Source organism: Lithobates pipiens, unplaced genomic scaffold (genome assembly GCF_037356315.1).
Source record: "Lithobates pipiens isolate NorthernLeopardFrog02 unplaced genomic scaffold, aLitPip1_a1.2 Scaffold_30, whole genome shotgun sequence".
NCBI lineage: Eukaryota > Metazoa > Chordata > Amphibia > Anura > Ranidae > Lithobates > Lithobates pipiens.
This window is the reverse complement of record NW_027507791.1, coordinates 184,129,561-184,153,356: the sequence shown is the minus strand read 5'-3', so window position 1 is coordinate 184,153,356 and position 23,796 is coordinate 184,129,561. Positions and strand designations below refer to the sequence as shown.

At 44.6% G+C, this 23,796-nt stretch overlaps 1 protein-coding gene across 3 annotated transcripts in view; it reads right to left on the bottom strand.

The window, feature by feature from the left end:
- Nucleotides 1-23,796, bottom strand: part of LOC143943382 (receptor-interacting serine/threonine-protein kinase 3-like) — a 123,789-nt gene that overhangs the window by 86,685 nt on the left and 13,308 nt on the right. For 2 of the 3 annotated variants that reach the window (XM_077465115.1, XM_077465117.1), the window contains exons 1-2: nt 19,598-19,734; nt 9,995-10,268 (exon numbers count right to left, since the gene is read on the bottom strand). In XM_077465115.1, coding sequence (XP_077321241.1) covers nt 9,995-10,128 — 134 coding nt within the window. In that variant the 5' untranslated portion in view covers nt 10,129-10,268; nt 19,598-19,734. Of the gene's footprint in view, nt 1-9,994; nt 10,269-19,597; nt 19,735-23,796 lie in introns of those variants that run through there. The other variant, XM_077465116.1, reaches the window with a different exon arrangement.

The window sequence follows — 23,796 nt, the reverse complement described above, 5'->3', positions numbered from 1 at the left end:
CATGTTCCACAAGCTGCAGCATACTGCCAGGTTTTCTACAGCGATGAAGAGGGAGGGGATGATGAGGGCACTGACTCCATGTGGGTGCCTGGAAGGAGAGAGGAGGAGGAGACACATGTCCAACGAGGCAGGATGCCCTCCGGGGGCCAGCTTAGGGGCAGCACACCGACTGAATCACACCGCAGAGCTCCGCCTGTGCAGGGCGCTGCCTCTGCGCGTTATTCTAAAAGTTCTTTGGTGTGGGCCTTTTTTGAGACGAGTGCATCAGATCGCACCGCTGCTATTTGCAACATATGTCTCAAGCGTATCTCGCGTGGCCAAAACATCAGCCGCTTGGGCACCACATTCTTGACCAGACATATGTTGACCTGCCATGCAGCTCGTTGGCAAGCGTACCTCAAAGACCCACACCAAAGAACAAAGCGGACCTCTCCTTGCTCCTCATCAGCTGGCATCTCCAACCCCACTAGACCTTCAGTCCTCTCTGAAACCTGCTCTGAGAGGAATGAAGGTGTAGAATTAGGTGTGTCACAGCCAAGTGCTTCCGGGAACTCTGCTAGCGGTACACCCACGTCCGATTATAGCAGGCAAATGTCCCTGCCCCAGCTGCTGGACCGGCGAAAGAAGTTCACTCCCAGCCATCCACATGCCCAGCGGTTGAATGCTAGCTTGGCTAAATTGCTAGCACTTCAACTGCTGCCTTTTCAGTTGGTAGACTCGGCCCCCTTCCGTGAGTTTGTACAATGTGCGGTTCCTCAGTGCCAGGTCCCCAAGCGCCACTTTTTCTCACGGAAGGCGATTCCGTCTCTCTACTGGCATGTGGAAGGCAATGTCCTTGCCTCGCTGGACAGGGCGGTCAGCGGTAAGGTGCATATTACCGCTGACTCATGGTCCAGCAGGCATGGACAGGGACGTTACCTGTCTTTCACGGCCCATTGGGTCACTCTTCTGGCAGCTGGGAAGGATGCAGGACAAGGTGCAGTAGTGTTGGAGGTTGTTCTGCCACCACGCCTCCAAAATGCTACTATTGGTTGTGACACACCTCTCTCCTCCACCCCCTCCTCTTCTTCTTCCTCCATGGCCTCTTCCAGTGCTCTGTCCTCAGAACCAGCGGTGCTTCGTAGGCGTTCCAGGGGCTACGCAAGTACGCAGGCAAAACGATGCCATGCCGTGCTTGCGCTGGTTTGTTTGGGGGACAGGAGCCACACTGGGGCGGATGTTTTGTCAGCTCTGCAGGGGCAGGCCGAGAGGTGGTTGACGCCACGCCAGCTTAAGCCAGGAATGGTGGTTTGTGACAATGGCACCAACCTCCTCTCCGCCCCCTCCGACAGGGACAACTGACCCATGTGCCCTGTGTAGCTCACGTCCTTAACCTGGTGGTGCAGCGGTTCTTGGGCAGGTACCCCGGCTTACAGGATGTCCTGAAGCAGGCCAGGAAAGTCTGTGTGCATTTCCGCCAATCATTTAATGCCTGTGCTCGGCTGGCTGAGCTCCAAAAGGAGTTGAACCTGCCCAAGAACCGCCTTATATGTGACATGCCCACCAGATGGAACTCAACGTTGGCCATGCTGCAGCGGCTGCACACGCAGCAGAGGGCCATCAATGAGTACCTGTGTGACTACGGCACCAGGACAGGGTCAGGGGAGCTGGGTTTTTTCTCACCACGCCAGTGGGGCATGATCAGGGATGCATGCACTGTCCTGTCACCGTTTGAGGAGGCCACAAGGATGGTGAGCAGTGACAGTGCATGCATCAGTGACACTGTACCTCTTGTCCACCTCTTGGAGCATACGCTGCGTGGAATAATGGACAGGGCACTTGAGGCAGAACAGAGGCAGGAAGAGGAGGACTTCCTTGCCTCTCAAGGCCCCCTTTATCCAGACAGTGTTCCTTCTGTGCCACCCATCACACAGGAAGAGGATGAGGAGGAGGAGGATGATCGTGTCAGCATGGAGGTGGAGGCTGGCACTCAGCAGCAGCAGCAGTCTTGTAGGGATGATTTACAGTCCCAAGAAACACGTGGACTTGTACGTGGCTGGGAGGAGGTAGCTGCGGATCATGTTGTCCTTAGTGACCCAGAGGACTCTGGACCGAATGCCTCAGCTAACCTACGCTACGCTGCGGAAGGATCCTCGTATTCTTCGGATCAAGGAGAGGGACCATTACTGGCTGGCCACTCTCCTTGATCCACGGTACAAGGGTAAGGTTGCCGACCTTATCTTGCCATCGCAGAGGATGAGACATCTCCGGGAGGCCTTGCAGAAAGGTCTGTGCAACGCGTTCCCAGAGACTGGGAGGTTACAAACTCCTGGTCCTGGACAACGTGTTGCTGAGGCATCGGTCAGAAGGTGGTCGTCTGACTGATGCTTTCAGACAATTTTTTAGTCCGCAGCCCCAAGGTATGATCGGTTCCAGCACCCATCGCCAGCGTCTGATTTACATGGTGCAGGAATACCTAGGGGCAAGGTCAGACTTGGACACCTTTCCCACCGAAAATCCTCTGGCTTACTGGGTCTTGAGGATGGATCACTGGCCAGAGCTTGCACAGTATGCAATTGAGCTACTGGCCTGTCCTGCACCTTCAGTGCTGCTGGTGGCTTTGTTACCGATCACAGGGTGCGCCTGTCCACCGAATCAGTTGATCAACTGACCTTCATCAAGATGAATCGGTCTTGGATCACCCACAGCTACCAAGCACCTGAAGCTGATGTAACAGAATATTTTTTTTTTAAATATCACATCCCTTCAAGACTGCCTATGCTGAGTGACTGTCCTGTTATGTTGATTGTCTATCCTCTTCCTCCTCCGCTGATATGTTGGAAGAACATTTCTGGTTCTGGGTGATGTTATCAGCCCAATTTTTCTGCCCCTGTTTAACAGGGGTGTTGTTAGGACCTGGGCTTGAACCTGGGACCTCTGGTGTGTCTGGCAGTGACTCTGCTTGCTGAGCCACCTGGAATGCTGGACAGCTCCTTGGACAGCTCCTTGGACAGCTCCTTGGACAATTCCTTTAGTGATCTTGTCTTGAATCTTGTTTGTCTTGAACCTTGAACCCTTTGCTCCTCCCATGAACTTCCTGATATAAGCCATGTCTCTGCACTTCCTCCTTGCCAGAATATTGTGCCTTTACCAGCCAATATCTTGCTTCTATCTCTCCTGCTGCCGACCGTATCCTCGCTACCTTTCGTTACCGACATTTGGCTTGCTCCTGGACTATGCTTCTGCTGAATCCCAACCTGCAACTATTGGTTACCAACTTTTGGCTTGTTTCTCAACTACGCTTCTGCTTGATCTCTACCTGCTATATCTGCTACCAGACCCCCGGCTTGCTCACCTCCTGGTGGGGCTATCCTGAGGACCGCGACCTGGCACTAACACGCAGCCAAGCCCATCTCCACCTTTGGGAGCTCTGGTGAATACCGGTTAGTGCTTAGACGCCGCACCTCAGGTGAACCCGTGCCATCAGCCAGGGTGACCTGTGTGAATATCTGCTCTGCTGCTATAGCTACTGGTCTCTGAGCCTGACTCCAGATCGTGACGGAATATTCTGGCCAAAAACATGGAGGCCGTTGTAGCAGCTGCCGTGGCTCCTCTCAGGGTTCAAATTGCTGAGTTACAGGCATTTGGGGTTGACTACCAGGAAAAATTTTCTGAGTTACAAATTGAAGTGAAAGGTCTACAAGAGGAAATCCTTGATCTACACAAACAATTGCTGGATTTTCATGCCCGAGATACTGCTGTCATAGAAACGAATGCACGAATGCCCCTACCACTCAAGTTTAGCGGAGACCGCCGCCATTATAGAGGATTTCTTAATCAATGTCGTATATACTTTCAGATGCAACCTGCTGCATTCACTTCTGACAGGAAAAAAGGTGCTGTTTATTATCAACCTCCTGACTGAGGAAGCCTTAGCCTGGGCCTCCCCTTATGTGGAGAAAGATGATGTCATCCTGGATAATTTTGATTCTTTTGTGACTGCGATGAACCAAGTTTTCGATGATCCTAACCGCTGTGCTACTGCTGAGGCAAAATTGCACAATTTACGGCAGGGAAGACGCTCTGTTGCAGAGTACACAACTGAATTCCGACGTTGGATCTCAGATACCAATTGGAATCCAGCAGCACAGAAGAGTCAGTTCCGTCAAGGACTCTCGGAACAAGTAAAAGATGAGCTTGCCAGAGTAGAAAGTCCTGATGACCTTGAAGCTTTTATTAAATTATGTATTCGAATTGATCAGAGACTTACTGAAAGGAGAAAGGAGAGACTGGGAATCCTATGCAGTAATGGTGGCATGCGTTTTTCTACTACTCAGTATCCTCCTAAGGGTCCAAGAGTTTTTCCTGATTCTGACACTCCTGAACCTATGTAGGTGGATGCTATTAAAAGATCTATTACTACTCAGGAGAAAGAAAGACGACGTTCAGAAAACTTATGTCTTTATTGTGGAGACTCTGGACATTACGCAGTTAATTGTCCCAATAAATTTAAAAGAACAATTGCAGCAATGGATCTTACAGTATCTGAACAAATAAACTCAATTTCTCAGTCCATCTCTCCTTTGATTCAGGAAGCAAATAAAGTTAATTCTTTATCAACTCATTTTGTCATCCCTATAAAGCTTATTGTTGAAAGCAATGAAATACCTTGCTCTGCTATGCTGGACTCAGGGGCTGGGGGAAACTTCATTGACATCGAATTTGCCCAAAGTAATAACATTCAAATAAGAAATAAACTTGCCCCAATTGATATGGAAACTGTGGATGGCTCACCTTTGACTTCAGGCCCTGTTACCCACGAGACAATCCCACTTAAACTCCTGATTGAAACTGACCATCAGGAGACTATCAGCTTTGAGCTGATTACATCACCCAAGTTCCCTATTATCCTGGGCATTCATTGGTTCTCTATCCATAATCCCTCCATCAACTGGGAGACACGTTCTTTAAGCTTTACGTCTGACCATTGCAAGAAACATTGCAAAGAATCTTATCAAATAAGCCCTCCACCAACCCAAGATTTACAAGCAGTTTTGGCAACTATCCAGTCATACGACAAGCTACCTCCACAATATCTTGAGTTTCGGGACGTTTGTGATAAAAAGAACGCAGATCAGCTGCCTCCTCATCGCTCTTATGATTGTCCCATTGAATTGCTTCCAGGGGCAGAAATACCATTTGGTCGCCTTTATTCTTTATCAGAACCTGAACTGAAAGTGCTCAGGGAGTGGATTAATGAGAATCTTGAGAAGGGTTTTATCAGACACTCAACCTCTCCTGCTGGCGCAGCCTTATTCTTTGTGACGAAAAAGGACTCCACCCTGCGTCCATGTATTGACTACAGAGATTTAAATAAGATCACAATTAAGAATCGCTATCCACTCCCACTGATTCCAGAAATGCTTGAGAGACTCCGCTCTGCCAAGCTCTTTACCAAATTAGATTTACGGGGGGCATACAACCTTGTCCGCATTCGTTACGGTGATGAATGGAAAACTGCTTTCAGAACCAGATATGGACATTTTGAGTCTTTGGTCATGCCCTTTGGGCTTTGCAATGCCCCTGCAACTTTTCAACATTTTATTAATGATGCTTTTCGAGATTTGCTTGATCAGTTTGTAATAGCATATTTGGATGACATTCTCATTTTCTCTGATACTTTGGAAGAACACCGCAAGCATGTCTGTATTGTTTTCGAGAGATTAAGGCGAAATCAACTTTACATAAAATTAGAGAAATGCGAGTTTGAACAAACTCAGATCCAGTTCTTGGGATACATAATCTCTTCTGAAGGGGTAAGCATGGATCCCGATAAGATCAAAGCTGTGGTGGATTGGCCCGCCCCTAAGAATGTTAAAGAGATACAGCGATTTGTTGGATTTGCCAACTTTTACAGAAGATTTATAAGGAATTTCTCTAGGGTAATTGCTCCAATCACACAGTTGACAAAGAAAGGGGTGCCCTTTTTGTGGTCACCTGAGGCACAGGCTGCCTTTAGTAAACTGAAAACTCTCTTCACTTCTGCACCAATACTGGTACATCTAGATCCAGAACTAGCTTTCATCGTAGAAGTTGATGCTTCTAATTCTGCTGTGGGAGCTATCCTTTCTCAGCGAATGGGAGAAAAAATGCAGCTTCATCCTTGTGCTTATTTCTCTCGACTGATGTCTTCAGCCGAGATGAATTATGACATTGGAAACAAGGAGCTGCTGGCAATTAAGGAAGCATTTTCTGAGTGGAGGCATCTGCTGGAAGGAGCTAAGCACCCTGTAACCGTTCTCACAGATCATAAAAATTTAGAATTTATTAGGTCTGCTAAAAGGTTGTCATCTAGACAAGCACGTTGGACCCTTTTCTTTTCCAGGTTTAATTTTGTTATTTCATACCGCCCTGGGTCAAGGAATGGTAAGGCTGATGCCCTATCACGGATGTTGTCTGGGTCTCTCCAGGAAAGCACCTCTGAATGTACAATCCTGCCTCAAAAGAACTTTTTAGGGGCCATGAGTTCAAAGACATTTCTTAATCTTCTCAAGGAGGGGTATGAGAATGACCCACTTCTTAATAATCCTCCTAAGGACATTAACCTCAAGTACAACAATGATTTTTGGACTCAAGCGCATTGCCTCTATGTACCTGAATCAGTTCGGGTAGAAGCCCTCAGGTTGGTACATGACTCTAAGCTTGCTGGTCATTTTGGGGTTTCTAAAACAGAAGAACTCTTATCACGTTCCTTTTGGTGGCCTGGGTACAAGAAAGATGTTAAGAGTTATGTGGCTTCATGTCTAACCTGTGCTCGCAATAAGAAACCTCGATCTTCTCCTCTGGGGTTACTTCTACCACTACCTGTTCCATCAAGACCATGGGGGTCAATTTCTATGGACTTTGTGGTTGACCTTCCTCTTTCAAAAGGGATGACCACCATTCTGGTAGTCGTTGACCGTCTCACTAAGATGGCTCATTTTATTCCAGTTAAAGGGGTACCCTCCGCCGAACATACTGCTGAGGTAATGGTTAGAGAAGTTTTTAAACGTCATGGAATTCCTGATGATGTGGTGTCTGACAGAGGGGTACAGTTTACCTCAAAATTTTGGAGAAGTTTTTGCTCAGCTTTGGGTGTAACAGTTAATCTGTCCTCGGCTTTTCATCCGCAGTCTAATGGTCAGACCGAGAGGACCAATCAAACTCTGGAGCAATACCTTCGATGCTTCGTGAGTTATCTTCAGGATGACTGGGTGGACTACCTTCCTACGGCAGAGTTTGCTTATAATAACTCTAAACATAGTTCCACATCCCAAAGCCCATTTTTCTTAAACACCGGGTATCATCCAGTTTTTATTCCTGATCTCCCCATCTCAACTTCAATTCCTGCTGTTACCAACAGACTAACTTCATTACATGAGATCCAGGAGAAATTGACTGATACATTGAAGGAGGTGCAGGAATATTACAAGAAGGCTGCTGACAGACATCGTAGGTCTATTCCCACTTTTCAAGTAGGTGAGAAAGTTTGGTTATCTACCAAAAATTTAAAAGTTCAAGTTCCATGTGCTAAGTTGGGTCAAAAGTTTATGGGACCTTTTGAGATTTCTGCTCAAATCAACCCGGTCACTTTTCGCCTAAAACTTCCTGACAATATGAAGATTCACCCTGTGTTTCATATATCACTACTCAAACCATTTCATGAAAATACTTTTTCTGGAAGAATTCATCCTCCTCCCCCACCTGTCGAGGTACAGGGTGAAGAATTTGTGGTGGAAAAAATTCTTGACTCCAGGATCTCTAGGAACAAATTGCAATATTTGGTTCAATGGGAAGGATATGGGCCAGAAGAAAATTCTTGGGAGCCTGAGGAGAATGTTCATGCCCCTAGATTAACAAGGGAATTCCACCAGAGGTTTCCTCAGAAACCTGGCCCTAAGACGTCCAGGGGACGTCCTGGGAGGAGGGGAGTACTGTTAGGACCTGGGCTTGAACCTGGGACCTCTGGTGTGTCTGGCAGTGACTCTGCTTGCTGAGCCACCCAGAATGCTGGACAGCTCCTTGGACAGCTCCTTGGACAGCTCCTTGGACAGCTCCTTGGACAATTCCTTTAGTGATCTTGTCTTGAATCTTGTTTGTCTTGAACCTTGAACCCTTTGCTCCTCCCATGAACTTCCTGATATAAGCCATGTCTCTGCACTTCCTCCTTGCCAGAATATTGTGCCTTTACCAGCCAATATCTTGCTTCTATCTCTCCTGCTGCCGACCGTATCCTCGCTACCTTTCGTTACCGACATTTGGCTTGCTCCTGGACTATGCTTCTGCTGAATCCCAACCTGCAACTATTGGTTACCAACTTTTGGCTTGTTTCTCAACTACGCTTCTGCTTGATCTCTACCTGCTATATCTGCTACCAGACCCCCGGCTTGCTCACCTCCTGGTGGGGCTATCCTGAGGACCGCAACCTGGCACTAACACGCAGCCAAGCCCATCTTCACCTTTGGGAGCTCTGGTGAATACCGGTTGGTGCTTAGACCCCGCACCTCAGGTGAACCCGTGCCATCAGCCAGGGTGACCTGTGTGAATATCTGCTCTGCTGCTATAGCTACTGGTCTCTGAGCCTGACTCCAGATCGTGACAGGCGTTTAAGTACAATTTTTGATGCAATGCTTTGCAGCAGGGCTAATTCCTGCAATAAAACTAGAGTATATGGGAGAGGTTGCAGTGTGGTGGCACCAGCAGCAGTGCCTAAGGCCCAATTTTTCTGCCCCTGTTAAACAGGGACATGTAATTACAATTCTTGATATAATATTTCACAGGAGGGCCCCTTCCTGTGCCCACCCAGAGTAACGGTGAGGACTTATAGTGTTGTGGCACCAGCACCACAACCACCAAAGGTCAATTTTTCTACCACTGTTCAACAATGGCATATAATTACAATTCTTGATATAATCGTTCACAGCAGGGCGCTCCAGCGCCCACCAAGAGTCACTTTGAGGGCTTACAATGTTGTGGCAAAACCAACACCTTGTTCCGCCATTTCTGCAGAGCATATAGGGCAGGCCCCTACTTTCAAACATCCAATTTACAAACATCTCCTACTTGCAAACGGAAGGAGACAACAGCAAATGAGATGAAAAAAGATGGACGACAAAACAAATTATACAGGGGTGATAACCCTTCCCTATGTTTTCCAAAAAGCTTAAAAATAGTTTTTTTGACTGGAGCTACACTTTAAAAATGTACCAGTTGAAAATTACAAACAGATTCAACTTAACACAACAAACCTACACAGTCCCTGTCTTGTTTGCACCGCCTGTATACTGCTGTTCTGAGTATATAGGGCCTGGGGGCCACACGCATTTCCTTTTTTTAATATGGGTACAGGGTTCCCCTTAATATGCGTACAAGACCCAAATAGGCTGGTAATGGGCAGGGAGGGCTACCCATGCCCTTTTTCTCTAAGATTTTCAACCATATTGCAGGAACCAGATATAACATTAAAACCGCAAGCAGTTTTAAATGGTGTTATTTCCGTTTAATGTCATTTTGTGCAGGGACTGTTCTAAACACGGGAAACACGTGGCACTTCACAGGCATACTACAGACACCCCCCAGGCACCATATTTAAAGGAATATTTCACTTTTTTTTCACTTTAATCGTCATTAAAATCAGTGCTCCCGCCAAAACGGCCATTTTTAAAAACATTTTAGGCATTGACCCATGTCCCCTGGGGCAGGAGCCAGGTCCCCAAACCCTTTTTAGGACAGTATCTTGCATATTAGTCGTTAAAATTAGCACTTTTAATTTCGAACGTTCGAGTCCCATAGACTTCAATGGGGTTCTAAAGTTCGTTCGAATTTGGGGTCCGTTCGAAAGTTCTGGTGCGAACCGAACCGGGGAACTTGTTCGGCTCATCCCTAGTCACGCTTTGTATATATGTACACATATGCATACAATGTATACCAGTACTATGTGTGTGTAATATATTTTCATACAGTGGTTGCCACTTACCTACTTTGGCCACGTAAAAACTTTATGGCAACATCCCTGCTCAGCTTCTTGCTCCTTCCTTTGTAAACTGTCCCAAATCCTCCCCACCCCAGCTGATCCATCTTCTCCAGGTCTCCGGCTTGCAGTGGCTCCATGTCTCCCCGCTATAGTTTCCACCTTCTGCCTCCTGTACCCATCCAGGGACCCCGATCAGCAGCACCTGTGCGTTGAGCCTTGCTTCTCCTCTGAACACTGGATGAGGGCAGTTCCACTGATGGCAACCTGTTATCGAAATCTAGAACAGAGAAGAGGAAGTTGTCAGGTTTGGGTAATGTTAGGCCTCATGCACACGGACATTTTTACAGCCGCTTTTTTGAGCGTTTTTTGCAGCTTAAAAATGCCTGTCCATGTTAGTCTATGGCTTCATGCCCACCTAGGCGTTTTTGAGCTGCAAATGGCATAGGCGTTTTTAAGCTGTAAAAAAAACCCAGGACCAGTGCGTTCCGTGACGTGGAGCTAGAGCTGTAAAAACGCGAATCGTGGAAAAATGTGAATAAATGCGCATAAACGCGTAACATATTTTCTTTGTTTTCTGTAGCATTGTGGGAAATTTGGGAGTGCTATAGCCAAGAGATGTGTTTCTTTAAAAAACGCTACTTAACGCTAATGCTAAAAAAACGCGCAAAAACGCCAATGAAAAACGCGGTACAAATCGCGTTTTTAACACCGACTTTTCCAGGCGTCGGAGCTAGCTTTGCAGCCAGTTGTTTAAAACGTCCATGTGCATGAGCACTAATCCTTCCCTGTACTACAGCCATGTGTCATATTTCACCCTAAAGGCGACCGTTGCTTGTAAAATTACACAGACTAAAAGCTTGCCATACACATACAGATTTTTTTTCTGGCTGAATCTCGACAGATACCTCCATCCATGCAAATTTTGCTCTGGCTATTGTATATTGACGTGAGAATAGCAAGGCGTCTATGAGATTATGCACAGTTTGACCAGGCACCTGTGACACTACACAGTCAGCTAACTCTAGCGCAGGAGTGTGTTGTTCTATTCTATTGTACTTTGGCACCTAGTTCTGCTATGTTGTGTGCTGGGACTTGTAGTGCTACATAGAGGACAAATATACATATAATATGCTGGGACTTGTAGTTCTACAAAGAGGATAAATATAATATTCTGGGACTTGTAGTTCTACGTAGAAGACAAATATACATATAGTATGCTAGGACTTGTAGTTCTACACAGAAGACAGATATACATATGTAGCACCCTCTAGTAGCGTGCTAGAGAGGTTAGGTAAATTTAAACAGGCCTGGCTGATTGCTAGGCCTGTTTGTTTTCATTTTTCTTCTTCATTCATTTCACTGACTGCTTTATGTCTCGGAGTGTCTGAGAGTGAATGCAGGGCTAGGCAGGGTGACAGAAAAACCACATCATTTAGCCCCTGCGGGGGTACCACTACACATATACTATGCGGAGACTTGTAGTTCTACATAGAGGACACATATACATTAAGTATGCTGGGACTCAGGGCCAACTTTGTACATCTTAGGGCTGTGTACAGTCTACTTGACAGCATATGGGCAGGGTTATCTGCGCCCATGCATGTGGGGACACCTCTCAATCTTATCGGTGCCTGGGATCAGGCGGAGACTGCGGTCATGTGAAGAATCTAACATTAGGTCAGTTCACCAGTTTAGAGATGAGCTGTGTACAGTGTTCACTGTGTACAGTAATAAAGTGCAAAGTTTCTCTGAAAATCGACTTGTCCCATAACATCACACATTGTAACTTGTATGTTTGCATTAGGAGGGATGTGCTGAACCTGCACACACTTCACCAGTCCAGTCGCTCTGAGTTCTGAGGTAAGAACAGATGATGCTGGAGCTACAGCCTCTTCTGGGTCCAATGTCGGAGACATGATAACCTCAGTTGAGGTGGGACGTTCCTCCTCACTACTATCAAACATTAGACCCCATTCACACCTGAGCGTTTTGTAGCTTGAAGCCTGAAGCTACAAAACGCTAGAGGGGAAAAAAATCTATTATTCTCAATGGAGATGGTTCACATCTCCACTCCATGTTGACTGAAGCCAAACGCCTGAAGCTCAAACAAGTTCTGGACCCTTTTTTGTCGCTCGAATCGAGCAGATTTGGGCGTTTTTCTTCTTTTAACATTGGTGACATTTTGTCCTTCACAAAATTGCGGGAAATCGTGGTAAAAAACGCTGCAAAATCGCGGTAACTTCGCATGATTTTCTGCTTGAAAATGCTACGCTCAGGTGTGAATGCAGCCTAAGAGTACTCCAGGATACCATAACAAAACTTCTCTTGGCAAATGGGTGAAGGCTGTGGAGACTCTGGTGAGACAAGTGAAGTTGTAGCAAGAAAAGCTTCCAGGAGTAGCAGTAAGGGTATTTCATGGTTAACACTAGCAAGACCTCAGTGCTGGTGATGTCCAGGAGTGGCTCATGTCATGTCACTCTGGATGCCAAAAGGGCAATGACAAAGAAAGGCCCGGAATAGGAGAGCAGGGACTAATGGAAGGCCGGGCATGACAAATGGGGACAGTGAGTGAGAAGGTGTTAAGTGTTTGTAAAGCAAGAGAAGGAGGAGAGCAGGCAGGGGCGATGTTGGGACGGTGGGAGGAGCGGTATAAAAAAGGAGGAATGGCTACGGACAGGAAGCAGAGAGGGGGAGAACGTGTGGAGACAGGAAGGTTTCCCACCCACCCTCTCATTATTAAGGGTTTGGGGTTGTTTTCTGTGTTGTGTTGTGTTCTTCTCTTTGCAGGTATTGGGAGAGCGGGTCGTCCTAGCAGTGATAGCAGCGGGGTCTTTTGATCTTTGATGGTGGCAAGTAAACTGATGTGATGGAATGGGGGGGGGGGGGCTCATAGGTGGTATGTGCCCCCTTTTTGGTGTATCCCAGCGGAAGGGTAGGCTAAAATACGGAAATGGTTGCACTGCGGGAAAGGGGGTTGTCTCCGCGCTGATAAATGGCCGGAGGCCTGTTATGGTAAAGTGGGTCCCGCAGTGTACTGGTGAAAAAGTGTTTAAGTGGAAAGGTGAAAAGTCGGGTGCCGTCAAAGACCAATAGACTGGGAGAAAATTACTGTCGGGGGGAAAAAAAGATTGTACATGAGTTAATGAGGTTAATTTTATATTGGTTTTAAGATATTGGTTAATAAAAGGCTGCTAAGGCCAGTTACACTCCAAAACTCCTGTGTCGCCTATTTATTTAAGGTAAAGGCTATTAGAATGGTAAAATAAGGGTAAAAAAGTAGTAGGGGAGCCTGTTAAAAGGTTGGAAGGAAGGATATCTGAAATACATTAGTCAAGGTGCTGGCAGAGTCCTGTGGACAGGTGGTAGACTGTTCCAGACAGCGGCAAGACAGACATAGTCATACATCACAGTGGTAGAAAATGATGGTGGAAGTTAGGTCGTTTCAATTACTTAAGAAGACAATGATAGTATATTGATATGAGAATGTATGTCCATTTGATATACACTAGTGGGATTGTTTCAAACCGCAAATCGGTAACCTTCCGTAAGTAGGGAGAACTAGGAGAGAAGGCAGAGAAGAAGAAAGATGAATTGAAGAAGAAAAAAGGAGGAAGAGGGCAGGTTGAGAAGAAGATAGATAAGAAGAGGTCCTATCGGTGCCCGTTACTTAACAAGGTTTGGCTTGATCCTACGAGGTTGTCAGGGAGATGTGCATATCATCAGCCCATGGTTCCCAGGTCGCCTCAAATTTCTTAACTGTATCTTGGAGGATACTGATTATCTTTTCCTGGGCCATGATCCATAGTATTTTTTGTTTTGCCAGATTACTGGAGACAAAGGTCTGTTTCCATGCTCCTCCTACTTTTAGTGGTCGTTAGAACTTTTTAGGTCTGCCTCCATCAGAGATGTATTGAGGATTCCTCAGTTTGAATATGTTATCGTTCTGTGCCAGTCATCCAATTCCCATTTCTGGTTGAGATCTTTCTCCCAGGCCAACATATAGTTTGGTTTAGTGTGTACTGTAGAGAGTGATCCCTCCCCTCTGCTCCGTAATCTGGCCACACCATTGTTTGTATGGTGTGATACTGGGTGGTAAGGATTTGGACTTCCGTATGGTGTGATATTTGTTGAAATCTAAATTTTTCAGTTGTTGTCATTTCAAGTTAATTAAAGAGGAAGTAAACCCTGATGGGTTTACTTCCTCTTTGTCTCCCTGCAAAGGTAAAGCATAATGGGCTACTATGCATCGCATAGTAACCCATTATATGTCACTTACCTGACACAGGAGCCAGCGATGTCACCGCTGTCCCCTGTAGTCCAGAGCGTCCATCTTCTTCCTGGTATCACTGCTCTGGCCACTCACAGCGCTGGAGCAGCGATGACGTCACTCCTGCGCATGCGCATGAGAGCCGCCACTAACGGCACATCACCATTAGCAGCGGCATGCCGCTAACGGCGATAGTGCACCTGTGCGCCACTGTTTACGACGCATGCACCATCGACAGCTGTCATTTTCTTTTAGTAAATATCTCCTAAACCATGTAGGTTTAGGAGATATTTCTTGGACCTACAGTTAAGCCTTAATCTAGCCTTACCTGTAGGTCAAAGTGGTTTGTGAGGCTCGGTTCACACAGGGGCGACTTGTCCAGGCGACTTCGCCGCCTGACAAGTCGCGCTCCGTTCTGTACTATGGAATCGTTGTAATAGGAGCGACTCAAGTCGCTCCGACTTAGAAAATAGGTTCCTGTACTATTTTTGGGGCGACTTCAGGCGACTTGCATTGACTTCTATACAGAAGTCGTTTTGCAAGTTGCCGCTGATCGTGTGCAGGTCGCGGCGCTGCAAGTCGTGCCGCCCCTGTGTGAACCGAGCCTAAGGGTTTACAACCACTTTAATGCAGTGGTTTAGGGTAAGTGGACCTGTTGAGTATAAATAATGGCCAATTCTGTACAACCCTGCCTGAGGGGAATTGGGGTTCATGGAAGAAATGGGCTAGAGGACGAATCGGAGAAACCAACTCTGGATGAACTTTGAGTTTGTCCCATAATGTAAGGGAGTGAGAGAGTGTTGGAGCGAGAATCGCTGGTCGCTTTCTTGGGTGACTCCACATCAGGTAGTCCAGTGTGAATTGTGGTACCACTTCTCTTTCCATGAGCACCCAACCGGGTTTAGCAGTCCGAGAGTAGACAATTGAAATATGGGCCAACTGGGCAGCTTGGTAATACCAGAGTAGGTTAGGTAATGACATACCCCCTTTGTTTCTGGCTCTAACGAGGATCCCTTTTGCTAATCGGCTGTCCCTTTGAGCCCCAGACAAAGGCTATGATCTTTGCCTGGAAGTGTCACAAATGATTCTTAGTAATGGGTATGGGTTCAAAAAAGGTAGAGGATTCGTGGAAGCAATGTCATCTTAATAGAATGCACCCTCCCCAACCATGACAGATTGAGTCGAAGCCAGTCACCAAAATCCGTTTCCAGTTTTTTATATATTAGCGGGAAATTGGTTGCATATCTTTGATCTATCCTGGATGGGAAGTGCACACCCAAATAGGAATAGTAGAATCACTTTAGGAAAAAATAAAGTGACTCTTCAGCTGAGAGACTAGTGAATCTGGCACATTTATGGTAAGGGCTTGTGACTTGGAGGAGTAGTGAATCTAGCACATTTATGGTAAGGGCTTGTGACTTGGACATATTGACATGAAGGCCTGAGATGTTTCCGAAGTTGTCTGACATTTGGTAGGGAGATAAGTGGTGATGTAATGAAAACGATCAGATCATCTGCAAAGAGTGCACATTTGTGTGTATGTGGGCCATAGGGATGAGCTAAATACCCCCCGGTTCGGTTTGCATCCAGAACATGCGAACAGGCAAAAAATGTGTTTGAATACGCAAACACCATTAAAGTTTATGGGACACGAACATGAATAATCAAAAATGCTAATTTTAAAGGCTTATATGCAAGTTATTGTCATAAAAAGTGTTTGGGGACCCGGGTCCTGCCCCAGGGGACATGTATCAATGCAAAAAAAAGTTTTAAAAACTTCAGCTTTTTCGAGAGCAGTGATTTTAATAATGTAGAAAGTGAAAAAATAAGAAATACTGTATATATTATTTTCGAAGAATGACATGTTAGGGATCTATCTCGACGTAACACCATATTCCACATTATACAAAAAAATTGAGCTAACTTTACCGTATTTTTTTTATTCATGAAATTGTCTTTTTTACAAAAAAAAGGGCACTCGAAAGGCCGCTGCGCAAATACCGCGTGACATAAAATATTGCAATGATCACCATTTTATTTTCTAGGGTTTCTGCTAAAAAAATATATACATAATGTTTGGGGGTTCTAAGTAATTTTCCTAGCAAAGAATACGGATTTTAACTTTTAAGCAACAAATGTCAGAAATAGGCTTTGGCATGAAGTCACCGGGTGCCTTATCTGCATTAAATTATCCTCGGAACCCGTGTAATTCATATGTGTTTGGGTTTAAAGGGATGAGGTAGCAACCCTAGAGTGCACGCACATACGCTCTCCTCTCCTCCTTGTTGCTGACCTGGAAAGTGCTTTTTTTAGTGCCAACTGAAGCACAACAATGATAAAAGTCATAAGAAGCTGAATGAGTTGCTCATTCCTTAATCACAGTTTTACGGCAGCTGTTTGAAGGAGGATATCGTTGTTATGGCAGCAGCTAGCTGCCATAACCCCGGTATCCCTTCTTTAGTGGGCGGTCCGCTACAAGATAAAAGTGGTCCCTGCGGTGGATTCGCTGTGAGATCACTTTTATCGGTGGTGGGAGAGGGGCTCCCGCCACGATCTGGTGCCCTCCGCCACTTACCGGAGGTCTGAGGACTTTTTGACCAAAGATCTCATATTTAACTGGTTCCCGACCGCTTCACGCCGATATACGTCGGTAGAAGGGCATGTATAGGCAGAATCACGTACCTGTACATTGCCCTGTAAGAGGCGGCGGGTGCACTCGTGTGCGCCGCCCGCGGGAGGCTCCGTGAGTCGGGTTGTGGGTCCCGTGGACTCGATCACTGCTGGGATACCCATGATCGCCTCACGGAGAGGAAGAATGGGGAGATGCTGAAGTAAACAAGCATCTCCCTGTTCTGCCTAGCGACAGTGTCACTGATCTCTGCTCCCTGTGATTGGAGCAGAGATCAGTGATGTGTAAAACACAGCCACACCCCCCATAGTTGGCAACACACCCCTAGGACAAACTTAACCCCTACACTGCCACCTAGTGGTTAACCCCTTCACTGCCAGTGTCATTTACACAGGAATCAGTGCATTTGTATAGCACTGATTGCTGTATAAATGACAATGGTCCCAAAAATGTGTAAAAAATATCCGATGTGTCCTCCATAATGTCACAGTCGCGATAAAAATCGCTTATTGCCGCCATTTAAAAAAAAAATTTATTTATAAAAATACCATAAACTATCCCCTATTTTGTAAACTTTTGCACAAACCAATCAATAATCGCTTATTGCGATTTTTTTTTTTTTTTTTTTTTACCCAAAATATGTAGAAGAATACGTATTGGCCTAAACTGAGGAAAAAAATACGTTTTTTTTATATTTTTTGGGGGGATATTTATTATAGCAAAAAGTAAAAAATAATGTGTTTTTTTTCAAAATTGTCACTCTTTTTTTGTTTATAGCGCAAAAAATAAAAACCGCAGGGGTGATCAAATACCACCAAAAGAAAGCTCTATTTGTGGGAAAAAAAGGACCTCAATTTTGTTTGGGAGCCATGTCGCACGACCACGCAATTGTCAGTTAAATCGACTCAGTGCCGAATCGCTGGTCAGGAAGGGGGTAAATTCTTCCGGGGCTGAAGTGGTTAAGAGGTCCTGTCATGCTTTTTTCTATTACAAGGGATGCTTAAATTCCTTGTAATAGGAATACAAGTGACAATTTTTTATTTTTTCAGTTTAAAAATAAAAACTAAAAGGTAAAATAAATAATAATAATAATAAAAAAAAATTTTTAAACGCGCCCTGTCCCGCCAAGCTCATGTGCAGAAGTGAACGCATACGTGAGTAGTGCCCGCATATGAAAACAGTGTTCAAACCACACATGTGAGGTATCGCCGCGATCGGTAGAGCGCGAGCAATAATTTTAGCCCTAGACCTCCTCTGTAACGCAAAACATGCAACCTGTATAATTTTTTTAACGTCGCCTATGGAGATTTTTAAGGGTAAAAGTTTGTCGACATTCCATGAGCGGGGGCAATTTTGAAGCATGACATGTTGGATATCAATTTACTCGGCGCAATATTATCTTTCACAAAATAAAAAAATAAAAATGAGTGAATTTTACTGTTGTCTTATTTTTTTAATCAAAAAAGTGCGCTTGTAAGACCGCTGCACAAATACGGTGTGAAAAAAAATATTGCAATGACCGCCATTTTATTCTCTAGGGTGTTAGAAAAAAAACAATATATCATGTTTGGGGGTTTTAAGTAATTTTCTACCAAAAAAAACCTGTTTTAAACATGTGAACACCAAAATCTCAAAATGAGACAGGTCCTTAACCACTTCCCGACCAGCGCACGACGATGTACGTCGACAGAATGGCACGGGCATATTGGCGTACATGTACGTCCAATATTCGTTGCCGCCGTGCCATCGGGAGCGCGCCGCCGGCGGCGCGCTCCCGCGCTGGTCGGGACCCCCGTGAGTCCGGTCGCGGGACCCGCGGACTCGATCGCCGCGGGCATCCCCGTGATCGTCTCACGGAGCGGCCGAATGGAGGAAATGCTGTATAAACAACATTTTCCCATTCTGCCTAGCAACTAGTGACGCTGATCTCTGCTCCATGTGATTGGAGCAGAGATCAGTGTACACTAAATGAAAGCCCAACCCCCCCACAGTTAGTAACACACCCCTAGGAACACTTAACCCCTACACTGCCACCCACTGGTTAACCCTTTCACTGCCAGTGTCATTTACACAGGAATCACTGCATTTATATAGCAGTGATTACTGTATAAATGACAATGGTCCCAAAAATGTGTCAAAAATGTCCGATGGGTCCCCGACAATGTCGCAGTCACAATAAAAATCGCAGATCGCCGCCATTACTAGTAAAAAAAAAAATAATAAAAAATTATTAATAAAAATGCTATAAAACTATCCCTATTTTGTAAACGCTATAACTTTTGCGCAAACCAATCAATAATCGCTTATTGCGATTTTTTTTACCAAAAATATGTAGAAGAATACGTATCGGCCTAAATTGAGGGAAAAAAATGTTTTTCTATATATTTTTGGGGGATATTTATTATAACAAAAAGTAAAAAATAATGCGTTTTTTTCAAAATTGTCGCTCTATTTTTGTTTATAGCGCAAAAAATAAAAACCGCAGGGGTGATCAAATACCACCAAAAGAAAGCTCTATTTGTGGGAAAAAAAGGACGTCAATTTTGTTTGGGAGCCACGTCGCACGACCGCGCAATTGTCAGTTAAAGCGACGCAGTGCCGAATCGCAAAAAGTGGTCTGGTCTTTGACCAGCAAATTGGTCCGGTCTGAAAGTGGTTAAGTGGTCAACGGGCAAGGCACATTGTGTAGAGACCATCATAGGTGACTCACCGAGGAAGGTAGGTGGCAAATATTCACCCAGCCAGGTTCCACTGAAGGAAGAGGGGTCCCATCACAGGGTGTATCTCCAAGGGGTGGTTCCTGATGGCTGCCAGATTCCCGCAGTACGAGGAAATAGAAACTGAAAGTGATATGGTTCCTCGAGCAGGAAGTGATGTAAGCTGTCGGAAAGCCAGCTAAACAAGCACATATTTCTGCTGCTATACGCATGCAGCACAACTGGTTTTCTCACAGCGAAAAAGAAGGGGGAGGGGATTTAAGACAAGAAGAGGCTGCAGAACATGCAGTAGGTTCAATTAAAAAAAAAAAAAAAACGAAGGGGAGAACAGTAAATCAAGGAATATTTAATGTAACCACCCCAATACACTTTTAGCCCCTTCCTGCCCAGGCCAATTTTCCACTTCAGCGCTGTTGCACTTTGAATGACTATTGCGCAGTCATGCAACACTGTACCCAATCTCAATTTTTATCACGCAAATAGAGCTTTTATTTGGTGGTATTTAATCACCACTGAGCTTTTTATTTTTTGCTAAATAAAACATTAAAAAAACATTAAAAAAAAAGTTTTTCTTTGTGTTAGAAACGTTTGCAAATAAATAACATTTCTTCATGATTTTAGGCAAAATTTATTCTGCAACTATTCTTTGTTGGAAATAACCCAAATCAGTGTATTATTTAGTCTGTAGGAAAGTTATAGTGTGCACAAACTATGGTGTATATATATCTGAAAATGTATCGATCCTGATGTACTGACTGCCTCATCTCATTTCCTGAGGCCTTAAAAACACCAGGACAGCACAAATACCCCCCAAATGACCCCTTATATTACAACAAGGGGTCATTTGGGGGTTATTTGTGCTGTCCTGCATTACGTTACAGTAGACAGTCTAAGGTATTTAGTAAGAGGCATGGTGAGTTTTTTTAGTTGAAACTTCTAAGAACTTTAAGAAGTTGTAACTTCTTGTTATTTTTTAGAAAATTAAGAAATGTAAAATATACAGTGCCTTGCAAAAGTATTCCCCCCCCCCCCCCCCCCTTGGCTTTTTACCTATTTTGTTACATTACAGCCTTTAGTTTAATGTTTTTTTTTTATCTGAATTATATGTGATTGATCAGAACACAATAGTCTAAGTTGGTGAAGTAAAATTTGAAAAATATATACATAAAACAATTTTTCAGAAATAAAAAAATGATAATTGGCATATGCGTATGTATTCACCCCCTTTGTTATGAAGCCCATAAAAAGCTCTGGTGCAACCAATTACCTTCAGAAGTCACATAATTAGTGAAATGATGTCCACCTGTGTGCAATCTAAGTGTCACATGATCTGTCATTACATATACACACCTTTTTGAAAGGCCCCAGAGGCTGCAACACCTAAGCAAGAGGCACCACTAACCAAACACTGCCATGAAGACCAAGGAACTCTCCAAACAAGTAAGGGACAATGTTGTTGAGAAGTACAAGTCGGGGTTAGGTTATAAAAAAAATATCCAAATCTTTGATGATCCCTAGGAGCACCATCAAATCTATCATAACCAAATGGAAAGAACATGGCACAACAGAAAACCTGCCAAGAGAAGGCCGCACACCAAAACTCACGGACTGGGCAAGGAGGGCATTAATCAGAGAGGCAGCACAGAGATCTAAGGTAACCCTGGAGGAGCTGCAGAGTTCCACAGCAGAGACTGGAGTATCTGTACATAGGACGACAATAAGCCATATGCTCCATAGAGTTGGGCTTTATGGCAGAGTGGCCAGAAGAAAGACATTACTTTCAGCAAAAAAACAAAATGGCACGTTTTGAGTTTGCAAAGAGGCATGTGGGAGACTCCTAAAATGTATGGAGGAAGGTGCTCTGGTCTGATGAGACTAAAATGTAACTTTTTGGCCATCAAAGAAAACGCTATGTCTGGCGCACCCCAACACATCACCCAAAGAACACCATCCCAACAGTGAAACACGGTGGTGGCAGCATCATGCTGTGGGGATGTTTTTCAGCAGTCGGGACTGGGAAACTGGTCAGAGTTGAGGGAAATATGGATGGTGCTTAATACAGGGATATTCTTAAGCAAAACCTGTACCACTTTGTGTGTGATTTGAACCTAGGACGGAGGTTCACCTTCCAGCAGGACAATGACCCCAAACACACTGTGACACTAGTCAAAGCCCAGACCTCAATCCAATAAAAAATCTGTGGTGAGACTTAAAGATTGCTGTTCACAAGCACAAAACATCCAACTTGAAGGAGCTGGAGCAGTTTTGCAAGGAGGAATGGGCAAAAATCCCAGTGGTAAGATGTGGCAAGCTCATAGAGACTTATCCAAAGTGACTTGGAGCTGTGATAGCCGCAAAAGGTGTCTCTACAAAGTATTGACTTTAGGGGGGTGAATAGTTATGCACATTGACTTTCTCTGTTAGTGCCCGTTCACACTACCGCAACTTGTCAGGCGACTTAGCCGCCCGACAAGTCGCGCTCCGTTCTGTACTATGGAACCGTTCTAATAGGGGTGACTCAAGTCGCTCTGACTTAGAAAAAGGTTCCTGTACTATTTTTGGGGCGACTTCAGGCGACTTGCATTAACTTCTATACAGAAGTCGTTTTGCAAGTTACTGCTGAAGTCGTGTGCAGGTCGCGTCTGTGAGTCGCGCTGCAAGTCGTGTCGCTCCTGTGTGAACCGGCACTTATTGTGTCCTGTTTGTTGTTTGCTTCACAATAAAAAAAAAAAACATCTTCAAAGTTGTGGGCATGTTCTGTAAATTAAATTGTGCAAATCCTCAAACAATCCATGTTAATTCCAGGTTGTGAGGCATAAAAACACAAAAAATACCAAGGGCGGTGAATACTTTTGCAAGACACTATATATATATATATATATATATATATATATATATATATATATATATATATATATAATTTTTATTTATTTTTTTCATATTGTCACCAGTGCAGTACAGCGTCATCATGTAACTGGTGTGGCAGTGATCCGAGACACTGACTGGTGACAGTACAAAAAAACACTTTTTAAAAAAAAAAAAAATTTATTGTATTTTCTTTTTCTTATGATTTTTTGTATTTTAAACACTTTGACCAGAGCAATATAATGTTACCATAGTAACATTATACTACTCTAGGGAAGTGATCAGTATTTTATTTTTTTACACATTATGTTTGCATATACCGAGTGAAGGGTAAAAAGTATTTGATCCCCTGCTGATTTTGTACATTTGCCCACTGACAAAGAAATAATCAGTCTATAATTTTAATGGTAGGTTTATTTTAACAGTGAGTCTCTTAAAGGGAGTGCTCCTAATCTCAGCTTGTTACCTGTATAAAAGACACCTGTCCACAGAAGCAATCGATAAATCGGATTCCAATCTCTTCACCATGGCCAAGATCAAAGAGCTGTGCAAGGATGTCAGGGACAAGATTATAGACCTACACAAGGCTGGAATGGGCTGCAAGACCGTCGCCAAGCGGCTTCCTCTAGGGTAACAACAGTTGGTGCGATTATTTTCAAATAGAAGAAACACAAAAGAGAGATTTAAATCGGGTTATAACTAATCAGAGGCGTATTAGGGAATACATTTTTGGAAATTTTTGTGAGACCCGCAGACAAAGGGGATGGGCGTAGTCATTGGAAATAGGAAATGTTGTTAGATCAAACCACATATAAAAAGTTGGTAAGGGATCCCACATTAGGATATAGGGAAGAGTAAAAAAACATTGGTAGATTATGGATATAGATTTAAAAACATTGATCGATTATGGATATAGGACTAATGTGTTACCAAAAAAAAGAAAAGATATCTGGTACGTAGAGTTCCGATAATCTATACTCTACCAATAATACATAAAGACTCACAGTGCCCCACAGACCATCCCATTGTTAATAGGATCAGATCAATAACAGCAAGATTGGGGGGGTATTGTGATACATTTCTGCAGTCAAGTGTAAGAGCCGGTTCACACTGCGGGCGATGCGAGGCGAGGCGACACGACTCGCCTCGCTCTCGCAAGTCGCCCCCGTTCTGTACAATGGAACCGTTCTGAGAGGAGTGACTCGAGTCGCTCCGACTCAGAAAAAAGGTTCCTGTACTACTTTTGGGCGACCTCGGGGCGACTTGCATTGACTTCTATACAGAAGTCATTTGCAAGTCGCCGCTGAGGCCGCGGCAGGTCGCGGCG